The sequence below is a fragment of the Mobula hypostoma genome, chromosome 20 (genome assembly GCF_963921235.1).
Source record: "Mobula hypostoma chromosome 20, sMobHyp1.1, whole genome shotgun sequence".
Taxonomy (NCBI): domain Eukaryota; kingdom Metazoa; phylum Chordata; class Chondrichthyes; order Myliobatiformes; family Myliobatidae; genus Mobula; species Mobula hypostoma.
In genome coordinates this window covers 42519018-42540305 of record NC_086116.1, presented here as the reverse complement: position 1 = coordinate 42540305, position 21288 = coordinate 42519018, and the positions used below count along the sequence as shown (strand labels likewise).

Sequence of the window (21288 nt, the reverse complement as noted above, 5' to 3'; positions counted from 1 at the left end):
TGACCTCACCACCTTCAAACTTTTCAATTTCCCAAGCATCTTCTTAGTAACAGCAATGACACTCACTTCTGGCCCCTGACACTCTCTCATTTCTGACATGCTGTTAGTGTTTTCCACAGTGAAGACTGACACAAAATAATTATTAAGCTCTTTATTCCCCCTTTACCTCTCTAATATCTTTTTCCAAGGTCCTACATCCATTCTCATCTTTTTTTTTACTCTTCATATATCTGAAAAAGAAATGTTGTAATCTCTTTTATATTATTGGCTAGCTTACCTTCACATTTTATCTTTTCTCTCTTTATAGCTTTTTAGTTGCCTTTTGTCAGTTTTTAAAACCCTCCCAATCCTCTTCCTTCCCACAAAATTTTGCTATATTATATGGCCATCTTTTTTGCTTTTATGCTGTCTTTGGCTTTCGTTGTCAGCAGCAGTTGCCTCATCCTCCCTTTAGAATACTTCTTCATCTCTGGGATTTACCTTTTCTGCACCTTCTAAATTGCTCCCAGAAACTCCAGCTATTGCCATTCTGCCGTCATCCCTGCTAGTATCCTCTTCCAATCGGCTAGCTCCTCTCTCATGCCTCTATAATTCCCTTTACTTCACTAAAATGCTGATACATCTGAGCTTAGCTTCTCCTTCTCAAATGGCAGGGTGAATTCTATCATATTATGATCACTACCTCTTAAGAGTTCCTTTATGTTAAACTCTCTAGTCAAATCTGGGTCATTACATAACACCCAATCCAGAATTTCCTTTTCCCTAATAGGCTCAACCACAAGCTGCTCTAAAAAGCTATCTCATAGGCATTGTAGAAGTTTCCTCCCTTGGGATCTAGCACCAACCTGATTTTTCCAATGTACCTGCATATTGAAATCTGCCATGACTATCACAAAACTTGCGCTTTTTAAATGAATTTTCTATCCCCCATTGTAATTTGTAGCCAACATCCTGCCTATTGTTCAGAGGCCTTTATATAACTCCCATCAGGGTCTTTTTACACTTGCAATTTCTTAACTCTACCCATAAGGAACCTACATTTTCCAATCCTTTGTCACCTCTTTTTATGGATTTGATTTCATTTTTTACAAACTGAACCACACTGCACTCTCTGCCTACCTGCCTGTCCTTTCAATACAATGTGTAACCTTGGATGTTAAGCTCCAAACTGTAATCTTCTTTCAGCCACAACTCAGCAATGCCCACAACATCATACCTGTCAATCTCTAACTGCACTATAAGATCATCTACCATTGATCGTCTAAGATTATCAAAGTAACGAAATTTACTTTGGTCTTTGAACTTTGAAATACAATGGACAAACTCTTATGAAAGACGTGACTCAGCCTACATTTTCCATTGCCTCAGGAAAGCAGCCAGTCAGGCATTCTCCTTTCTCCCTGCCATCAAACAAATGATACAAAAGCCTGAAATCACCTACCACCAGGCTCAAGGACAGCTTCTATCGCATTGTTATCAGACTCCTAAAGAGATCTCATACTTTGAAAGATGAACTTTTGAATTTTTGATCTCCCAGTCTACCTCGTGGTGGCCCTTTCACTTTATCTGCACAACATTTTCTCTGTAACTTCAGCATCATACATTCTGTTTTCTTTTTATTTCCTCAGTGTGATTACATATGGCATGATCTGTCTGAATGGCATACAAGAAAAAACTTTTCCCTGTTTATCAGCTCATGTGACAATGATAAACCAATATCAATAAGATATTTAGGAATAATTCTATGGTCTCAAAACAACGGGTGATTGTCAGAAATTGAGCAAGATGTCGCTGATTAAAGATTAAAGATGGGCTGTATTTGTCACATGTACATCGCAGCATACAGTGAAACACATTGTTTTGTGTTAAATCAGACCAGCAAGGATTGTACTGGGCATCCTGCAAGTGTTGCCACTCTTCTGGCACTAACATACCGCGCCCACAGCTCACTAACCCTGATCTATTGTCTTTGAAATGTGGAAGGAAACTGAAGACCTGGAGGAAGCCTTCACAGTCATGGGAAAACATACAAACTTCTACATCCAGCAGTGGGAATTGAACACTGAATTACTGCTGGCTCTGTAAAACATCACACGAACTGCCATATGACTGTGACGTCACACCCACCTGAGATCTGTGGCTGCTCATTCACCGAAGTCATCCAAGGATGACATAATTAGATTTTTGGATACGCGTTGAGCCAGCATACTTAGGAGTGTGATTTCTCATCCATTCACCCGTTCAAAGCCTTGCCACATTACCATTAAGAATGGGTTAAGCACCTTCTCAAAATGCTGCCATTCATGCACAGGGTATCGTTCTGACAAAGCTGATGCATAGCAGTTTGATACAAGGATCTAGTGCTTTCCTGGCGTATTTGACGAATAAACTTTTCTCAGGCTTCCAGCTGGGTACAGGTATCGACTTTAACCGATGTTTCGATGACGCACTCTGCCATCTTCATCAGGAATGATGCCTAGGCATATCTAGTCAGGTGGTATACATACACCCATCGTCCGTCCTTCCTGATTGGTTAGTCCTCGTCCAATCTAGTTTTTACTGTCCCAGTTTGTTTATGATCGAATTCCACATCTTACTTAGAGCGAGACCTTCAGCTTTGTTAAAATTCTTTTCCTCTAGTTTTATTTCAATGGCTTCCTTCACCAGGAAGTCCCAAAAGCCACTGGTGCGGGACAGTAGTTTTATGCCATCGAAGTCAATCCTATAGCCATTGTGGATGCAATGCTCTGCTACCGCTGAGTTCTCCAGGTAACCCAAACAGATACACCTTCTGTGCACTTTGATGCAGGTTTCCACTGTGCGTCCCATCTGGCCGATATACACTGCTCAGCATTCACAGGGAATCCTGTAAACGCCAGTCATGCTGAGTCCCAGGTCATCTTTGACCTGCATAAGCTGTGCCTTGAGCTTCTCTTTGGGTTTGTGGATGTATTAATCAAGTACTTCTTCAGGATCTTGGTGCTCCTTCCAAAAACCATGGAAATATAGGAAAGTCAGGCGGCAGCAACGGATTCCTCCTCGTTGTTAGGTTTCCTGGTTTTTCTGTCAACCCGTCTAAGGGTCCAATTGATTTCCTTCACCTTGCAGCCATTCTCTAGGAACGTAATGCATAATCATTTTATTTCCTGGTGGAGACCCTCCTGGTCTGAAATACTTTTTGCATGGTTAATCAAAGTGGAAAGAATTGCTGTACATTGGGAGGTGTGAAGGTGGCTGTTATTGTTGAGGTATAAGTCCGTGTGAGTGGGTTTCTGATAGATGCCATGTGCAAGGCTTCCTTCTGGTTTCTGTCGTATCAGAATGTCCAGGAACGGGAGGCAACCATTCTTCTCCATCTCCATGTTAAATTGAATGACTCAGCATGACTGGCGTTTACAGGATTCCCTGTGAATGTGGAGCAACATATATTGGCCAGATGGGACACATGGTGGAAACCTGCATCAAGGAGCACAGGTGATGTATCGGTTTGGGTTTCCTGAAGAAATCGGTGGCAGTGGAACATTGCATTCGCAGTGACCATAGGATTGACTTCGATGGCACTAAACTACTGTGCCACGCCAATGAGTTTTGGGATCGCCTGGTGAAGGAAGCCATTGAAATAAAATTAGATATAAAGAATTTTAACAGAGTCAAAGGCCTCACTCTAAGTAAGATGTGGAATTCAACTGTAAACAAGATGGGACAGCAGAAACCTGATTGGATAAGGACTAACCAATCAGGAGGGATGGATGACAGGGGTATAAATACCACTGGACTAGACATGCCAAGGCATTATCCCTGATGAAGATGGCAGAGTTTGTCATCAAAACTGGTTAAAGTTGATACCTGTACCCAGGTGGAAGCCCAAGAAGAGTTTACTCATTTTGATACAACTTTAGAGCTTTGGTAGGCAACCTTTAGACACTAATTAAGAATCAACCAGCAATATGCGAACCTAAAGTCACATATCGAGCAGACCAGGACATTTACTTCTTTGAGTAAACCAGCTGTGTTCCGCCCTTCAGGCAATCAATTTATGTTTTTTTCCAGGTGATTAAGCACATTTAGTTTTAGTTTGAAATGACCAGTTTCAGATTTATATTAGATCACTTCCTGTGCCATCAGGAAATAGGAAGTAGGAAAGCACTTTGGCTGGCAGAAGGCCAGAGGTTTGTGTCAGGAGCTAACGAAGTTTCTGTCTAAGGCCATCTTGTTGTTTCCCCAGCAGAAGCATTGCTTTTTCTCTCCAGATTCACTACTGAGTCTGCAATAAACTCAAGGAGCTAGGACGCTATATCCTGACTCTCATGCCAGTTTTGAATGGAGTTTGGCAGTTTGGCTGACTGTCTAGTTGGTGCACAACACCTCGGCAAGGGCAGTACAGTGAAAAAGCAGAGATCAGGTTTTGCTACAGGTAAAACCTTATTACATCCGAAAGCTGCATTACAGAACAGGAACAAGGCAGTAATGCTTCTGGGTGCTACTGAACATCTGCATCAACAGCTAGTGCGGCAGCAAGAGCTTGCACCAAGGCAGAGGCAGCAAAACCATACTCTTCATTTGCTGAGAAGGAGGCAAAGCTTAAGGTGGAAAAAGCAGAACTGCAATTAGAAGAGGCAAATTCAGGCCGAACTAAGTGCACTTACCCTTCAACAAGAGGCAGCTGCAGCCACTGCACAGGGTGAGGCCTCAGAGGCAGCTGAAGAAATGGAGGGAGCAAAGAAGTTGGGAAGAGCCAGCAAAGCCGTTTAGAAAAGGACATTGTGGAATGTACAGGTGAATACGTAAAAACACAGCTTGAACTTCACACATCGCAGAACCAAATAGCTTTTCCTAGCACGTCCCTAACTTCAGCATTTCCTGATGGCAACTTTATTGCATGGAGGTCTCCTCCAGGAGGTGGCTAAAATCGACAACCCAACAGAAACAGCAAGCCACCTGTTGCTGATGATACATTTATCGATATCCTCATACCTCTTCCCAAAAATTCCAATACAAAGGCCCACCACAGGAAGAATGAGCAGCCGACAGACACTAGGACAGATCACCACTGAACACTACAGCCCAGTCAAATATTCCCCAGAACAAGGCAGCTTCCACCAGCCCAGAACCTGCAACAGAACACCTTGCACGATATCTGGCTCATCTTGACTTAGTGAGCACAAGCATTTACCAGTTTGATGACAAACTTGAGAGCTACAGAGCGTGGCAGCCATCATACAACAATGCCACTAGGGAGCTCAGCCTCACAGCGACAGAAGAGTTGGATCTACTGACAAATTAGCTGGGCAACGAATCCAGTGAGATTACAGGAGGACATGCTCAGTGCATGTAAGTAACCCTGTTGCAGCTCTAGAGAAGGCCTGGGAACGGCTTCAGGAGTGTTACACCACACCAGAAATTATTAAGAAGTTTCTATTATAGAATTTAGTAGATTTTTCTAGAATCTCTGCCAAGGGCCATGTCAAGTTATGGGAACTGGGAGACCTTCTTATGGAACTTCAGTGTGCAAGGAAGAGGGGTACTTGCCAGATTTCACTTATCTGGCCACTGCCCGTGGTGTTGGCCCATAATGGAGAAACTCCCCCATGGACTTCAGGAAAGCGGATATCCATTGGCTCAAGGTTCAAGGAAGAAAATGGTGGTCATTTTCCTCCATCTGATTACTTCGCCAGGTTCATCTGCCATAAGGCATGCAAAAGAAATAACTTTAGGTACACTGTTCCAAATAGCAGCAGTGCATCTGGGAAATCAGACAGATCTACCTTCAAGAATTGCAGCACAAAGAGCTCCATTTCTGTTATAAGCCCAGACCACAATAACTCCCTCCTGGGGGTTTTGGTCTCCTTTTGGAAGGAACAGGTTGCTATCCCTACGGACATACAACAAATGTTCTATTGTTTTTTCCTCCAAGGTGACCACAGGAATTATCTGACGTTTTTGTGGTACAGGGTCAATGACATGATCAAGGATGTCATTGGCTATGGAATGAAAGTCCACATTTCAGACAATTGATTTAGGTTTTTTTCTGTGTGATTAAGCACATTCATCTTTTATTTTGAAATGAGCAATTTCAGATCTAAATTAAGTCCCTCCCTGCACAGTCAGGAAATATGAAGTAGGAAAGCACCTTGGCTGGCAGAAGGTCAGAGGTATATGTCAGGAGCTAATGAAGTAATGAATTAAATAAGTGGTGGAAAAGAGAACCAAAAAATTGTGAGGTAATGTACTTGGGCACATGGGAAGAAGCTGCTCGTAAAGTGTGGAGTGTGTGTCTTAAGCCTCCTGTACCTCCACCTTGATGGTAACAATGAGAAAAGGGCAAGTCTTGGGTGATGGAGATACTTAATAATGGACACTGCTTTTTTGAGGAATCAGCTTTGAAGATGCTTGGGTAACTTGTGCCTATGATGAAGCTGGCTGAGTTTACAACTCTTTCCAACACTGTGCAGTGGTCCTTCCATACCAGATGGTGTTGCAACCAGTTAGCGTGCTCTTTATATTACACACCAGACGTGATGAAGAGTTTAGGAACAAAACCCTTTATTCCTTTCCATGAATCTTGCCTGACCTGTTGAGTTCCTCCAGTATTTTGTGTGTTACTCTGAATTTTTACCAGCATCTGCAGAATCTCTTGTGTTTTTGTATTGCAATCATGAGGATTAATCGAAATGTTCTCTTGTCTTAAACAGGACTGTGAATGATATAACATTTGTCGGGTCCGTGCAAGAGAAGAATTTAGCCAGGCGTCTTTATGAAGAAGCAAGAACTCAAGGAAAGGCTGCTGGGATTATTAGGTGAAGCTTTTCTCTTTCCCCTTACACATCTTGTTTAAGTAATGGATCAGTTCCTTGGTTAAGTGGTCAGTGGGAGATCAAAAGGCTTGTGGTTCACAATTGGATAAGCAGTAGCATCATGCCTGACCGTAAGGCTTCTAAATCATGTTCCCAATATTATTTATTATTTACTTGCTTATTATTGTTTTCACTTATTTGGTTTTGGAATTGTACAGTTTGTCCTTTTATGCGCATTAGTTGTATGTTTGTCTTTGCGTGTGTGTGTGTGTGTGTGTGTGTGTGTGTGTTTAGTTTTTCATAGATTCTATTGAGTTTCTTTGTACCTTTGTACCTTTTGTGAATGCCTGCTAGAAAATCGATCTCAGCTCTCAAACTTTAAACTTTGAACATATATATATATAAAAAATTGACTGATACACCATTCAACAATTTGTTGATTGTTTATGTGGTCAGGACATATGGCCGTGAGATGGAGCACTTTAAAGCTGATGTGAATGTCCCTGGAGGAAGCAAAATCAGTTTTGAGCTTTACTGCCAAGAGCTGCTACAGCGACGACTGGGATTTTATGAGCAAGTTATTGTTCTTCAACCAGGAAGCTTGGTGAGGCAGTTCCAGGTACATGAGAAAATTCAAGTTCAAGTTTATTATCATTCAGACTTGTACCGCTATATGAAGCATTGTTCCTCTGGACAAGGTACACAATACAGCACATATAACTCACACACAATACATAAAGTAATATTACCCACAAATAAATTAACAAATAATAAAATATATTCCAGAAGATTTACATTTAGCATGAGGTGTGTTTAGGACAAAAGTTAAAAAGTAAGCAGTGAAACACTATATAAAAGTTGCTGGTGAACGCAGCAGGCCAGGCAGCATCTCTAGGAAGAGGTGCAGTCAACGTTTCAGGCCGAGACCCTTCGTCAGGAACCACTATGTCGCTTCATAAGTGATGAAACATGGGTGGTTGGTGACAGGGAGTTCAGTAGACTCATGCCCTGGGATAGAAGCTGTTTCCAACCTTAACAGGTTTTGTCCTACTGAAACAATAGGAGGTCAAAGACGGATGGGAGGAATACTTGACAAGGTTAAGGGCCCTGCATACACAGTGTTTCTGATAAATATCTGCTTTGTAGATCTTACACTAACAGGGTGAAACCTATTATAGGCATTGTGGAAGTCATTCGATGTAGCTGTGGACAATATATAACCTTTCCTATATACCATACCCTTAGTTAAAAATAACTTAAAGTGATCCACAAACACAAGAGATTGTGCAGTTGCTGGAAATCCAGGGGCAAACACACAATATGGTGGAGAAACTCAGCAGGTCAGGCAGCATCTATGGGGAAGTCACCAGGACCGGACGGGGTGTACTCCAGGCTACTGTGGGAAGCTGAGCCTCTGGCAATGATCTTTGCTCATCAATGAGGACAGGAGAGGTTCCAGAGGATTGGAGGGTTGTGCATGTTGTTCCCTTTTTCCAGGAAGGGAGTAAAGATAGCCCAGGAAATTATAGGCCAGTGAGTCTTACTTCAGTGGTTGGTAGATTGATGGAGAAGATACTGAGAGGCAGGATTTTTGAACATTTGGAGAGGCATAATATGATTAGGAATAGTCAGCATGGCTTTGTCAAAGGCTGGTCGTGCCTTACGAGCCTGATTGAATTTTTTGAGGATGTGACTAAACTCATTGATGAAGGTAGAGCAGTAGATGTAGTGTATATGCATTTCAGCAAGGCATTTGACAAGATACCCCATGCAAGGCTTATTAAGAAAGTAAGGAGGCATGGATCCAAGGAGACATTGCTTTGTGGATCCAGAACTGGCTTACCTACAGAAGGCAAAGAATGGTTGTAGATGGGTCATATTCTGCATGGAGGTCAGTGACCAGTGGTGTGCCTCAGGGATCTGTTCTGGGACCCCTACTCTTCATGATTTTTATAAGTGACCTGGATGAGGAAGTGGAGGGATGGGTTAGTAAATTTGCTGATGACACAAAGGTTGGGGCTGTTGTGGATAGTGTAGAGGGCTGTCAGAGGTTACAGCGGGACATTGATAGGATGCAAAACTGGGCTAAAAAGTGGCAAATGGAGTTTAACCCAAATAAGAGTGAAGTGGTTCATTTTGGTAGGTCAAATATGATGGCAGAATATAGGATTAATGGTAAGACTCTTGGCCGTGTGGAGAATCAGAGGGATCTTGGGATCCAAGTCCATAGGACGCTCAAAGCAGCTGCACAGGTTGACTCTGTGGTTAAGAAGGCATACAATGCATTGGCCTTCATCAACCATGGGAATGAGTTTAAGAGCCGAGAGGTAACGTTGCAGCTATATAGGACCCTGGTCAGACCCCACTTGGAGTACTGTGCTCAATTCTGGTCGCCTCACTACAGGAAGGACGTCGAATCCATAGAAAGGGTGCAGAGGAGATTTACAAGGATGTTTCCTGGATTGGGGAGCATGCCTTATGAGAATAGGTTGAGTGAACTCGGCCTTTTCTCCTTGGAGCGACAGAGGATGAGAGGTGTCCTGATAGAAGTGTACAAGATAATGAGAGGCATTGATCATGTGGATAGTCAGAGGCTTTTTCCCGGGGCTGAAATGGCTAGCATGAGAGGGAAATAGTTTTAAGGTGCTTAGAAGTAGGTACAGAGGAGATGGCAGGAGTAAGTTTTTTACGCAGAGAGTGGTGAGTGCATGAAATGGGCTGCCAGCGGCGGCCGTGGAGGTGGAAATGATAAGGTATTTTAAGAGACTCCTGGATGGCTACATGGAGCTTAGAAAAATAGAGGGCTATGGGTAAAGCTCGTTAGTTCTAAGGTAAGGACATGTTCGGCACAGCTTTGTGGGCCAAAGGACCTGTATTGTGCTGTAGGTTTTCTACGTTTCTATGTTTCTATGAGAAGAATAAGCTGTTGACATTTCATGCAGAGACCCTTCATCAGGATTGGAGGAAGGGAAAAGATGCCAGAATAAGAATCCAGGGTAGGGGGGGACAGGAGAAGGAGAATAAGCTGGAAGGTAATAGATGAAGACATGTGTGAGGGAAGGTGGGTGGGTGAGGGAGTGGGGGGAAGAGTGAGAAGCTCAGAGGTGATAAGTGGAAAAGGTAATGGGCTGAAGAAGAAGGAATCTGATAGGAGAGGGGAGTGTGTCATGGGAGAAAGGGAAGGAGGGGGGCACCAGATGGAGTTGATAGACAGGTGAGAAGAAGAGAAGGGGTGAGAAGGGAGCTAGAGTGGAAAATGGAAAAAGGGGAAGAGAATAGTGGAGAAATTACCAAAGGTTATCTAAAGTGAACAGTTGACCAAGGTTTGAATATTTTGTGTCGTTTCCCACTACCGTGGGCTGTATGGTAGCATAAAGATTAGCATACCGCTTTACAGCAGCAGCCATCACCAATCGAGGTTCACTTCACATCACTGTCTGTAAGGACTTTGCTGGTTCTTCCCATAACCATGTTGTTTCATCCCACATTCCAAAGATTAGAGTTAGTAAATTGTGGGCATGCTACGTTGGCAACAGAAGCATGGTGACACTTGCGGGCATCTCCCAGCCCATCGTCGGACTGTGTGGGTCGTTGAAACAAAAGATGCATTTCACTCTATATTTCATGTATGTGATGAATCTTTAATCACTTGAATTCCAAAAAGAAGTTCATTCCCAAATCTAGCACCAACCTCTTTAAAATATCAAGCACTATTCCATTCATATTTACAGATTCGCCCTCTTTAATTCAGCATTAATATCTCTGAATATATCTCCATTAATGTTGCATTATTATTGTACATTTCATCAGGTAATAAGCATAAAAATTATTGCTGTATATTTATACCAGGCCAGGCAGCATATATGGAGAGAGAAAAAGCGTTAACAGTTCAGATTAAAAGGTAGTACCATAGCAACAGGTTTACTTTGCTTCACTTTTCCTGAGATGTTGACCAATTTTCTCCATAGATCAGTACTTTCAGTTTTATTTCTGATTTTCAATCACGTCTAGATTTTTTATGATCACATTAGGATTGCTGATTGCTGGTGGCAATGGAATGATTGGAATGATTTTTTAAATGCCTTCATTTGTTAAAGTAGTAAAGTGAGACACAGGTAGCTCAAGCTGTAAGGAAAGCACTACAGACTGGACTTGGTGTCTTGAGCGTTTTTAATCATCCACAGCCCTCTCCTCTGAACTGACTGGGGGTAGAACCTGGTCCTCAAAGTTCTAAGGAATGGCGCATCCACAGAAGTTTGGTGTAACCACAAGGCAAGGTTAAGGAAGGAACTAAGCCTAACTGAAGTGTTTCAATCAGGAATGTCCAATCCATTTTGTCCTATGAAGTGCCCACAATTTCTGGGCTAAATTAGTGGAACCAAAGATCAAAACCAAACTTGGGTTTATTGTCATATGCACAAGGACATGTCTTTGGGGTGCAATGAAAACTTACTTGCAACAGCATGACAGGAACATAGCATCACATAAGCAGCATTCAAAAGAAAAGCAAAGCATAAACTATACACAATTTTTACAAAAATACACAGTTAGAAGCTAAAAAATGTCTATTTGAGTGCAAAGCGATCAGAGTGGTCATAGTGTTACTAAGCTGCGGTGCTGATTAGGGTTTTGCGAGTTGGTTCAGGAACTGAACCACTGAGGGAAGTAACAGTTCTTGAACCTCGTGGTATGGGACTTTTAGGCTTCTGTACCTCCTTCCCATACTCAAAATGTAGTGTCTAATAATATTTTATAATTTATCTGTCTACATTAAGCTGAAGCACCCTAGTTTTCCTTTAGACACAGGACATGTTCATAGCAAAGCATTTCAACCTCGTACCTGATCTCCGACTATACCCTAGCTTCACAACAGGGGATTCGTTAAGACCAGTAAATGCTAAGTTGACTTGTGCTTACTACCTGTTTGATGTTTGGTGCCTCTCAGAATTTGCAGACCTGTGAGAGTGCGTGTGTGCACACGAACTAACACTTTGTCAAGCAAGTTCGTTTTGATAAAGAAGGCTGCTAAAAAGCAGGGCCTTTGTAGAACACCGTGTGATTTCTTCATTCAATCAGACGATACTATCTCTGTTTTATATGACAGTGTCCCTAGTCTGTGAACCAGAGAGGCAAAGCAGATCTGTAAAGGAGATCTTAACATGTACATTTGACTATGATACTGCCCACATTTGGATTACTTGAGCATCTTTGGAAAAGATTTCACCTTTAAAGAGAGAGTAGAAAAGGATTTGATGTCAATCAGTTAATCAATCATAGCTTTAAGGTCTGCAAATTGAAATGTTAGTTTAGCTTCTTTCTTCACAGATGCTATTTCATCCATTTCATTCCTGTATTTATATCAGATCTCCAGAATTCACAGTACTTTTCTTAAAAACCTCATCTAAATTTCCCTTAGGTTGACGTCTACATTTTTGAGCCACAAGGTATTGCCTTCCTCGAAACACATCATAAGCTCGGAGCACAGTTTGATGGACTCATCCATATAACGAAAGGAGAGAACAAGGTGAGCAGAGTTACAACTTTGACTGTGGTTTCCTGGGCAAGGAAAGGAAAGGAAAGGAAAGGAGAGGTACGTCGCATCCGGAGTTTCTCCAGTTAGCGGACAATTTCCCTCCACGCTTCTCTGACGTAGAGGGGAATCGAGTACGAGGCAAGTTACAGCAGTGGTTTACCATTGCCTTCTGCTGGGTGAGTTTCCAAAGAGATCACCAGCTCGTAACCCAGCACGGATGGAAAGCGTGCAGGGGAGCCGGCTGGATTCGAACTCGGGACCGTTCGTCCCGAAGTCCAATGCTGATGCCACTAAGCCACCAGCTGGGTCTTTCCTGGGAGACCTTCAGGAATTTAGAAGGATGAGAGAGAATTTTATAGAAACATAGCATTTTTAAAGGGATAGAGGCAGGAAACTTGTTTCTATCGGTAAGTAGGGGATATAGCCTCAAGGTTTGGGGGAATAGATTTTTTGGAACAAATTTAGGACGGAGATGATATTCCAAGAGAGTAAAAAAAAACAGTGAAATTTACTGCCCAGGGAAACAATAGAGACTATCTCATTCGATATATTTAAGGCACAATTAGAAAGATTTTTGTATGGCAAGGGAATTGAGTGTTGTGGGAAGAGGAAGATAGGTGGAGCTGAGTGCACAGCCAAATCAGCCATGATCTTATTGAATGGTGGAGCATGCTTGACAGGCCAGATGAGCTACTCCTGTCCGTATTTCTTATGATTGTATGTAGACCATCACAGTGACTGTGACAGTTAGTAACATTTCAATATTCTGGTTCCTGGGCATCATTATTTCATAGGACCTCACTATAAAATCATATATCCTTCATTAGCAAAAAGGATCAACAGAGGATGCACTTCTTGCAGCAGCTGGTAAAATTCCATCTTCCCTGGAGCACCCTGCTGCAATTCTACATTGCCATCACAGAGAGCATCCTCACATCAGCCACTACTGTCTGGTTTGGTGCAGCATCCTCTTACAATGTATGAAAATGACAGGAAACTGTCAGCTTATTGGCAGCAGTCTGCCATGACTGTGGGACTTGCAAGTGATCAGATCAAGGAAGTGGGGGTAAATCACCCTGCAAACTCCCTTTCCCAAAAGCTTCCTTCTGGAAAGCGCCACAGAGCTATTGAAACAAAAACCACGCCACCCTAAAAGTTTCTTCCCCCAGGTAGTTAATTTGATCAATCATTCTATTTACCCCCCCCCACCCCCCATTGATCTATTAACCCTGTTACTACACTGCACTTTTTATAATGCTGTTTACACTGTAAATAGCATGGTGCTGCAGTTAGCATGAAGTTATTACAGCTCGGGCCATTTTGGAGTCTGAAGTTCAACTCTGGTGCCATTCCGTATGGAGTCTCTGTATGTTCCCCTCATGGTATGCCTAGGTTTTTCCAGGGTGCTGCAGTTTCCTCCCACAGTCCAAAGCTGTACCGGGTACGTTAACTGGTCACTGTAAATTGCCTCATGATTAGGCTAGGGTTAGTCGGAGTTGTGGGATTGCTGGGGCGATGTGGCTCGAAGGGCCGGAAAAGGCTTCTCTGTGCAGTATCGCTAATAAAAAAATAATAAAATAAATGATGAATACATGCTGGCATTTATGTACTTATACACATTTTATTCCATATGTGTACTTTAGCCACTAACTCTCAGGGTTCCTCCAGCACTTTGCATGTAAAGTTGGGAAGATGTTTAGTTGGGAGGTTTCGGGCGAAAGAGGTATAATGTAAGATGGGACAGTAGCAGCAGATGTTTTAATGAACTCACACTTGTGGAATCTATTAGCAAATTAGAGTTATTGCTTTATTAATTTTTGAATAACCATTATGTTGGAGGTGACTGTAGTTTAGCTTTCCTATGTTGGCTTATGTTTTTGTATAATCACCTAAATATATATATAATTGTACAGTGAATTTTCCAGTAATTACAGAACACCTGCCTTTGTATTTTTCTAAAAATTTATTTGTTTTAGTAGCAGGTGTCACATTACCTGAATGCAGCTATTTTACTGGTTAGCCATCATCAATGGAATTTCTGTTAGCTCTTGCCTGGTATTAGAACTCTACAACTACTTTTTAGTCTTCTTTTTTTCTTTGTTCTCTTGGCACTCCTTTGCTCTTGGACCATTAGACCATAAAACATAGGAGCAGCATTAGGCCGTTCAGCCTATCGAATCTGCTCTGCTATTCCACCATGGTTGATTTATTATCCATCTTAATCCCGTTCTCCTACCTAATCATAACCATGGGTTACTCCATAACCTTCGACACCCTTACTAATCAATCCCCACTTTAAATATACCCATTAACTTGGTCTTCATGGCTGTCTGTGGCAAAGATTTCCACAGATTCACCACCCTCTGGCTGAAGAAATTCTTCCTCATCTCTGTTCTAAATTCACTGGATCAGCAAATTTGCTGATGATACAAAGATTGGAGGTGTAGTGGACGGTGAGGAAGGTTTTCAGAGCCTGCAGAGGGACTTGGACCAGCTGGAAAAATGGGCTGAAAAATTGCAGATGGAGTTTAATACAGACAAGTATGAGGTATTGCACGTTGGAAGGACAAACCAAGGTAGAACATACAGGGTTAATGGTAAGGCACTGAGGAGTGCAGTGGAACAGAGGGATCTGGGAATACAGATACAAAATTCCCTAAAAGTGGCGTCACAAGTAGATAGGGTCGTAAAGAGAGCTTTTGGTACATTGGCCTTTATTAATCAAAGTATTGAGTATAAGAGCTGAAATGTTATGATGAGGTTGTATAAGGCATTGGTGAGGCCGAATCTGGAGTATTGTGTTCACTTTTGGTCACCAAATTACAGGAAGGATATAAATAAGGTTGAAAGAGTGCAGAGAAGGTTTACAAGGGTGTTGCCAGGACTTGAGAAACTCAGTTACAAAGAAAGGTTGAATAGGTTAGGACTTTATTCCCTGGAGCGTAGAAGAATGAGGGGAGATTTGATAGAGGTATATAAAATTATGATGGGTTTAGATAGAGTGAATGCAAGCAGGCTTTTTCCACTGAGGCAAGGGGAGAAAAAAACCAGAGGACATGGGTTAAGGGTGAGGGGGGAAAAGTTTAAAGGGAATATTAGGGGGGGCTTCTTCACACAGAGAGTGGTGGGAGTATGGAATGAGCTGCCAGATGAGGTGATAAATGCGGGTTCTTTTTTAACATTTAAGAATAAATTGGACAGATACATGGATGGGAGGTGTATGGAGGGATATGGTCCGTGTGCAGGTCAGTGGGACTAGGCAGAAAATGGTTCGGCACAGCCAAGAAGGGCCAAAAGACCTGTTTCTGTGCTGTAGTTTCTATGGTTTCTATGGTTTCTAAAGGGGTGTCCTTGTATTCTGAGGCTGTGCTCTCTAGTCCTAGATTCCCCCACTGCAGGAAACATCCTCTCCATGTCCACTAAAACCACATTGAGGTATTCTGTAAAGTCAGGAGTCCATTTTATCATACATAGTCATAGTCATACTTTATTGATCCCAGGGGAAATTGGTTTTCGTTACAGTTGCACCATAAATAATAAATAGTAATAGAACTAGTAATAGTAATACTACTATTAGTAAATAGTAAATACTAATAGTCATGGAAATAATAAATAGTAATAGAAAAATAATAATAAATAGTTAAATAGTAATATGTAAATTATGCCAGTAAATTATGAAATAAGTCCAGGACCAGCCTATTGGCTCAGGGTGTCTGACCCTCCAAGGGAGGAGTTGTAAAGTTTGATGGCCACAGGCAGGAATGACTTCCTATGATGCTCTGTGTTGCATCTCGGTGGAATGAGCCTCTGGCTGAATGTACTCCTGTGCCCAACCAGTACATTATGTAGTGGATGGGAGACATTGACCAAGATAGCATGCAACTTAGACAGCATCCTCTTTTCAGACACCACCGTCAGAGAGTCCAGTTCCATCCCCACAACATCACTGGCCTTATGAATGTGTTTGTTGATTCTGTTGGTGTCTGCTACCCTCAGCCTGCTGCCCCAGCACACAACAGCAAACATGATAGCACTGGCCACCACAGACTCGTAGAACATCCTCAGCATCGTCCGGCAGGTGTTAAAGGACATCAGTCTCCTCAGGAAATAGAGACAGTTCTGACCCTTCTTGTAGACAGCCTCAGTGTTCTTAGACCAGTCCAGTTTATTGTCAATTTGTATCCCCAGGTATTTGTAATCCTCCACCATGTCCACACTGACCCCCTGGATGGAAACAGGGGTCACCGGTACCTTAGCTCTCCTCAGGTCTACCACTAGCTCCTTAGTCTTTTCCACATTAAGCTGCAGATAATTCTGCTCACACCATGTGACAAAGTTTCCTACTGTAGCCCTGTACTCAGCCTCATCTCCCTTGCTGATGCATCCAACTATGGCAGAGTCATCCGAAAACTTCTGAAGATGACAAGACCCTGTGCAGTAGTTGAAGTCCGAGGTGCAAATGGTGAAGAGAAAGGGAGACAAGACAGTCCCCTGTGGAGCCCCAGTGCTGCTGATCACTCTGTCGGACACACAGTGTTGCAAGCACACGTACTGTGGTCTGCCAGTCAGGTAATCAAGAATCCATGATACCAGGGAAGCATCCACCTGCATCGCTGTCAGCTTCTCCCCCAGCAGAGCAGGGCGGATGGTGTTGAACGCACTGGAGAAGCCAAAAAACATGACCCTCACAGTGCTCGCTGGCTTGTCCAGGTGGGCGTAGACACAGTTCAGCAGGTAGACGATGGCATCCTCAACTCCTAGTTGGGGCTGGTAGGCGAACTGGAGGGGATCTAAGTGTGGCCTGACAATAGGCTGGAGCAGCTCCAGAACAATTCTCTCCAGGGTCTTCACGATGTGGGAGGTCAATGCCACCGGTCTGTAGTCATACTAGGGATCTGTACAATAATCTTAAGGTCTCATAGTAGTCTTAGGGTGAAAGGCTTGTCTTCCATACTGTTCATGCAGATTATAAAAGAATCATAAGCAACTGATTTTATGCCTTATTCTCGACTTCCAAAAAAACCTTAGGATTGCAGAAGTATCAGGATCCAACAACTACTTTTCCTTTGACATTTTTACTGTTAAAGGCACCCAGCCTTCCTTGTAAATTAAATGTTTAAAATTTTGTTAAGTTTTTTAATTGAAAATTACAATCTAAATTTGCATCAATCTAGTGCTTCAGAAAATTATTCCTGATTTGTCAATGCCATTGAAAATGGTTTATTTCAGCTTTTTCTCACATGGAACCAGTGCTTGCATTTCAGAAATTCTTTGAATCATTTGTCCCAAATAGGATGTAAAAGATACTATATAAACACTAGGCATTCTTGTCTTTCTTCTTATAAATTGTCAAATGCCTGGGACCAGCCTGCCAAGAGGTTATCCTTTTGGATAACAGAGGAGAAGCTCCCGTTACAGTATCTGTCAAAGGTAGATAGGATCACAAAGTGATCATTGGCCTCCATAAATCAAAGTATTGAATACAGGATTTGGGATGTTATATTGAAGTTGTATAAGACATTGATGAGGCCTAATTTGGAGTACTGTGTGCAGTTTTGATCACCTACCTACAGGAAAGATATCAATAAGATTGAAAGAGTACAGAGAAAATTTACTAGGTTGTTTCTGGGACTTGAGGACCTGAGTTATAGGGATAGGCTGAATAGGTTAAGATTTTATTCCCAGGAGCATAGATGAGATTTGATTGAGGTATATAAAATTATGAGGGGTACAAATAGGGCAAATGCAAGCAGGTTTTCTCCACTGAGCAACACTCACAACACACTGGAGGAACTCAGCAGGTCGGGCAGCATCCGTGGAAACGATCAATCGACGTTTCGGGCCGGAACCCTTCATCAGGACTGTAGGGGGAAGGGGCAAAGGCCCTATATAGAAGGTGGGGGGAGGGTGGGAAGGAGAAGGCTGGTAGGTTCCAGGTGAGGAACCAGTATGGGGAAAGATAAAGGGGTGGGGGAGGGGAGGCAGGGAGGAGATAGGCAGGAAAGGTGAAGAAGGAATAGGGGAAAGCACAATGGGTAGTAGAAGGAGGTGGAACCATGAGGGAGGTGATAGGCAGCTGGGGGAGGGGGCGGAGTGAAACAGGGATAGGGGAAGGGAGGGGGAGGGAATTACTGGAAGTTGGAGAATTCGATGTTCATACCAAGGGGCTGGAGACTACCTAGACGGTATATGAGGTGTTGCTCCTCCAACCTGAGTTTAGCCTCATCATGGCCGTAGAGGAGGCCATGTATGGACATATCTGAATGGGAGTGTGAAGCAGAGTTGAAGTGGGTGGCAACCGGGAGATCCTGTCTGTTGTGGCGGACGGAGCGGAGGTGCTAGACTCCCATCTGAGGCTAAACTCAGGTTGGAAGAGCAACAGCTCATATACCGTCTAGGTAGTCTCCAGCCCCTTGGTATGAACATCGAATTCTCCAACTTACGGTAATTCCCTCCTCTTCCCTTCCCCTATCCCTATTTCACTCTACCCACTCCCCCAGCTGCCTACTACCTCCCTCATAGTTCCGCATCCTTCTACTACCCATTGTGCTTTCCCCTATTCCTTCTTCACCTTTCCTGTCTATCACCTTCCTGCTTTCCCTGCCCCACCCCTTTATCTTTCCCCTTACTGGTTTTTCACCTGACACCTACCAGCCTTCTCCCTCCCACCCTCCCCCCACCTTCTTTACAGAGCCTCTGCCCCTTCCCTCTTCAGTCCTGACGAAGGGTTCCAGCCCGAAACGTTGACTGATCATTTCCACGGATGCTGCCCGACCTGCTGAGTTCCTCCAGCGTGTTGTGAGTGTTGCTTTGACCCCAGCATCTGCAGAGTATTTTGTGTTTATTTCTCCACTGAGGTTGGGTGAGACTAGAGTTAAAGGTCATAAGTTAAGAGTGAAAGATGAAGTCTTTAAGGGGAACATGAGGGGGAACTTCCTCACCCAGAGGGGTACGTGAGAGCCAGAGAAGTGATGAATGTGGGCTCGATTTCAACATTTAAGAAAAACTTGCATAGGAAATGTAAGGGATGGATATGGAGGGCTATGAGTCAGGTGCGGATGGATGGGACTAGACAAAATAATAGTTTGGCACAGACTAAATGGGCCAAAGTACCTGTTTATGTGCTGTGGTGCTCTGTGACTCTATGAACCTATGATTCCTGATCTACAACCAAGCATGCTGTTTTATTACCATTGAACACCAATTTTAGGAGTGGCATTCACAACCCATTTTGTTTCTACAGGCTCATCTGACCTTCAAGCCAACTGTGGACCAGCAGCGGAAATGCCCAGACTGTCATGACACAGCCATTGATGGCAGCATTGTGGTGAAATACGATGTGAAACGGGAGCTCAATGGAGGAGCCCTTCAGGTTACTCTGTGTTTTGTACCCAACGCCTACAACCTTCTCAGTTAATTCTTCTTCTCTTTGAAGGGTTATTGTCTTTGTGCTAAAACACTGACTGAATTGTCCACTTTGCTCTAGATTTCGGATGGCTATTTTGTTCATTTCTTTGCTCCGGTCAATCTGCCACCTCTTCTGAAAAACATAATCTTTGTCATTGACGTCAGCGGCTCGATGTGGGGAATCAAAATGAAGCAGGTAAGTAACTGGTAAATGGTAATTGGTTTATTATTGTCACTGGTATCTGGATACAGTGAAAAGCTTTTGTTTGCACACCACCCAGACAGATCATTCCATACGTGAGTACATCAAACAGTATTCAAGGAAAACAAGGAAGAGGTATTTAATAGGAACTTGAGGGGGACATTTTTGTACTGAAGGAACGTACAAAGCATGGTAATTGTATTAATCAATGTGAATGTAGGAGCTATGACTGGCAGGTTTGCAGCTGACATAATAATGAAGAATAAATTAAAACAGAAAATGGAGTTATAGGGCATTACAGCACAGAAACAGGCCTTCAGCCCATCTAGTCCATGCCAGCCTGGTTTTCTGCATAACCCATCTAACTGCATCCAGATCTTAGCTCACTATATCCCTCCATGTACCAATCCAAACTTCTCTTAAATGTTATAATTAAACCCGCATCTACCTCTTATACTGGCAGCTCATTCCACACTTGCACCACTCTCCAAATGAAGAAGTTCACCCTCGAGTCTCCTTAAATATTTCTCCTTTCACCCTAAACGTATGACCTGTAGTTCCAGTCTCACCCAACCTCAGTGAAAAAAGTATTTATCCAATCAATAGCTCTCATAATTTTGTATATCTCTGTTAGGTCTCCCCTCATTCTCCGATACACCAGGGAATAAAATCCTAATGTATTCAACTTTGACCTATAACTCAGGTCCTCAGTCCCAACAACATCCTTGTAAATGCTGAAACACTCAGCAAACTGCAGATTTATAAAACTCTAATTAGGCTGTTTCTGGAGTACTGTATTCAGTTCCGGTCGCCCCATTAGAGGAAGGATATAGAGGCTTTGGAGAGGGTGCAGAAAAGGTGTATCAGGATTTTGCCTGGTCATTGGACAAACTTGGGTGGACTTCCCTAGAGCTTCAGAAGCTAAGAGAAGGTCTGATAGAAATTCATGAAATTATGAGAGGCACTGATAAACAGTTGGTATATTTTACCCAGGCTCAAAATGTCTAATGCTAGAGTTGACATTTTTCAGGTGATTGGGGAGGGGGGAGTTCAAAAGGGATGTGGGGCAAGTCGTTTTATGCAAGAGTTAGAAAAGCAGATGAATATACAGAGAATGGATTATATGCAGATTCAGTTGGTTTAATTAGTATCATTAGCTTAATTAGTTTGGCACAACATCATAGGCCAAAAGATCTGTTGGTGTGCTGCACTCTTCTGTGTTCTAAGTAAGGCAGCATCTGTGAAGAAAGAAACAAGGTACTGTTTCAGATCACAGATGAACCTGTAAATATATTTCTTTTTCCACAGATGCTGCCTGACCTACTGTATTTGCTATAAACCTTTACAATGTT

The 21288-nt window shown here is 42.8% G+C and overlaps 1 protein-coding gene across 1 annotated transcript in view; it reads left to right on the top strand.

The window, feature by feature from the left end:
- Positions 1–21288, top strand: part of itih2 (inter-alpha-trypsin inhibitor heavy chain 2) — a 106012-nt gene that overhangs the window by 35799 nt on the left and 48925 nt on the right. Inside the window, exons 5-9 of the mRNA XM_063072734.1 lie at positions 6693–6797; positions 7251–7413; positions 12211–12318; positions 19571–19699; positions 19814–19930. Coding sequence (XP_062928804.1) covers positions 6693–6797; positions 7251–7413; positions 12211–12318; positions 19571–19699; positions 19814–19930 — 622 coding nt within the window. The remainder of the gene's footprint in view (positions 1–6692; positions 6798–7250; positions 7414–12210; positions 12319–19570; positions 19700–19813; positions 19931–21288) is intronic.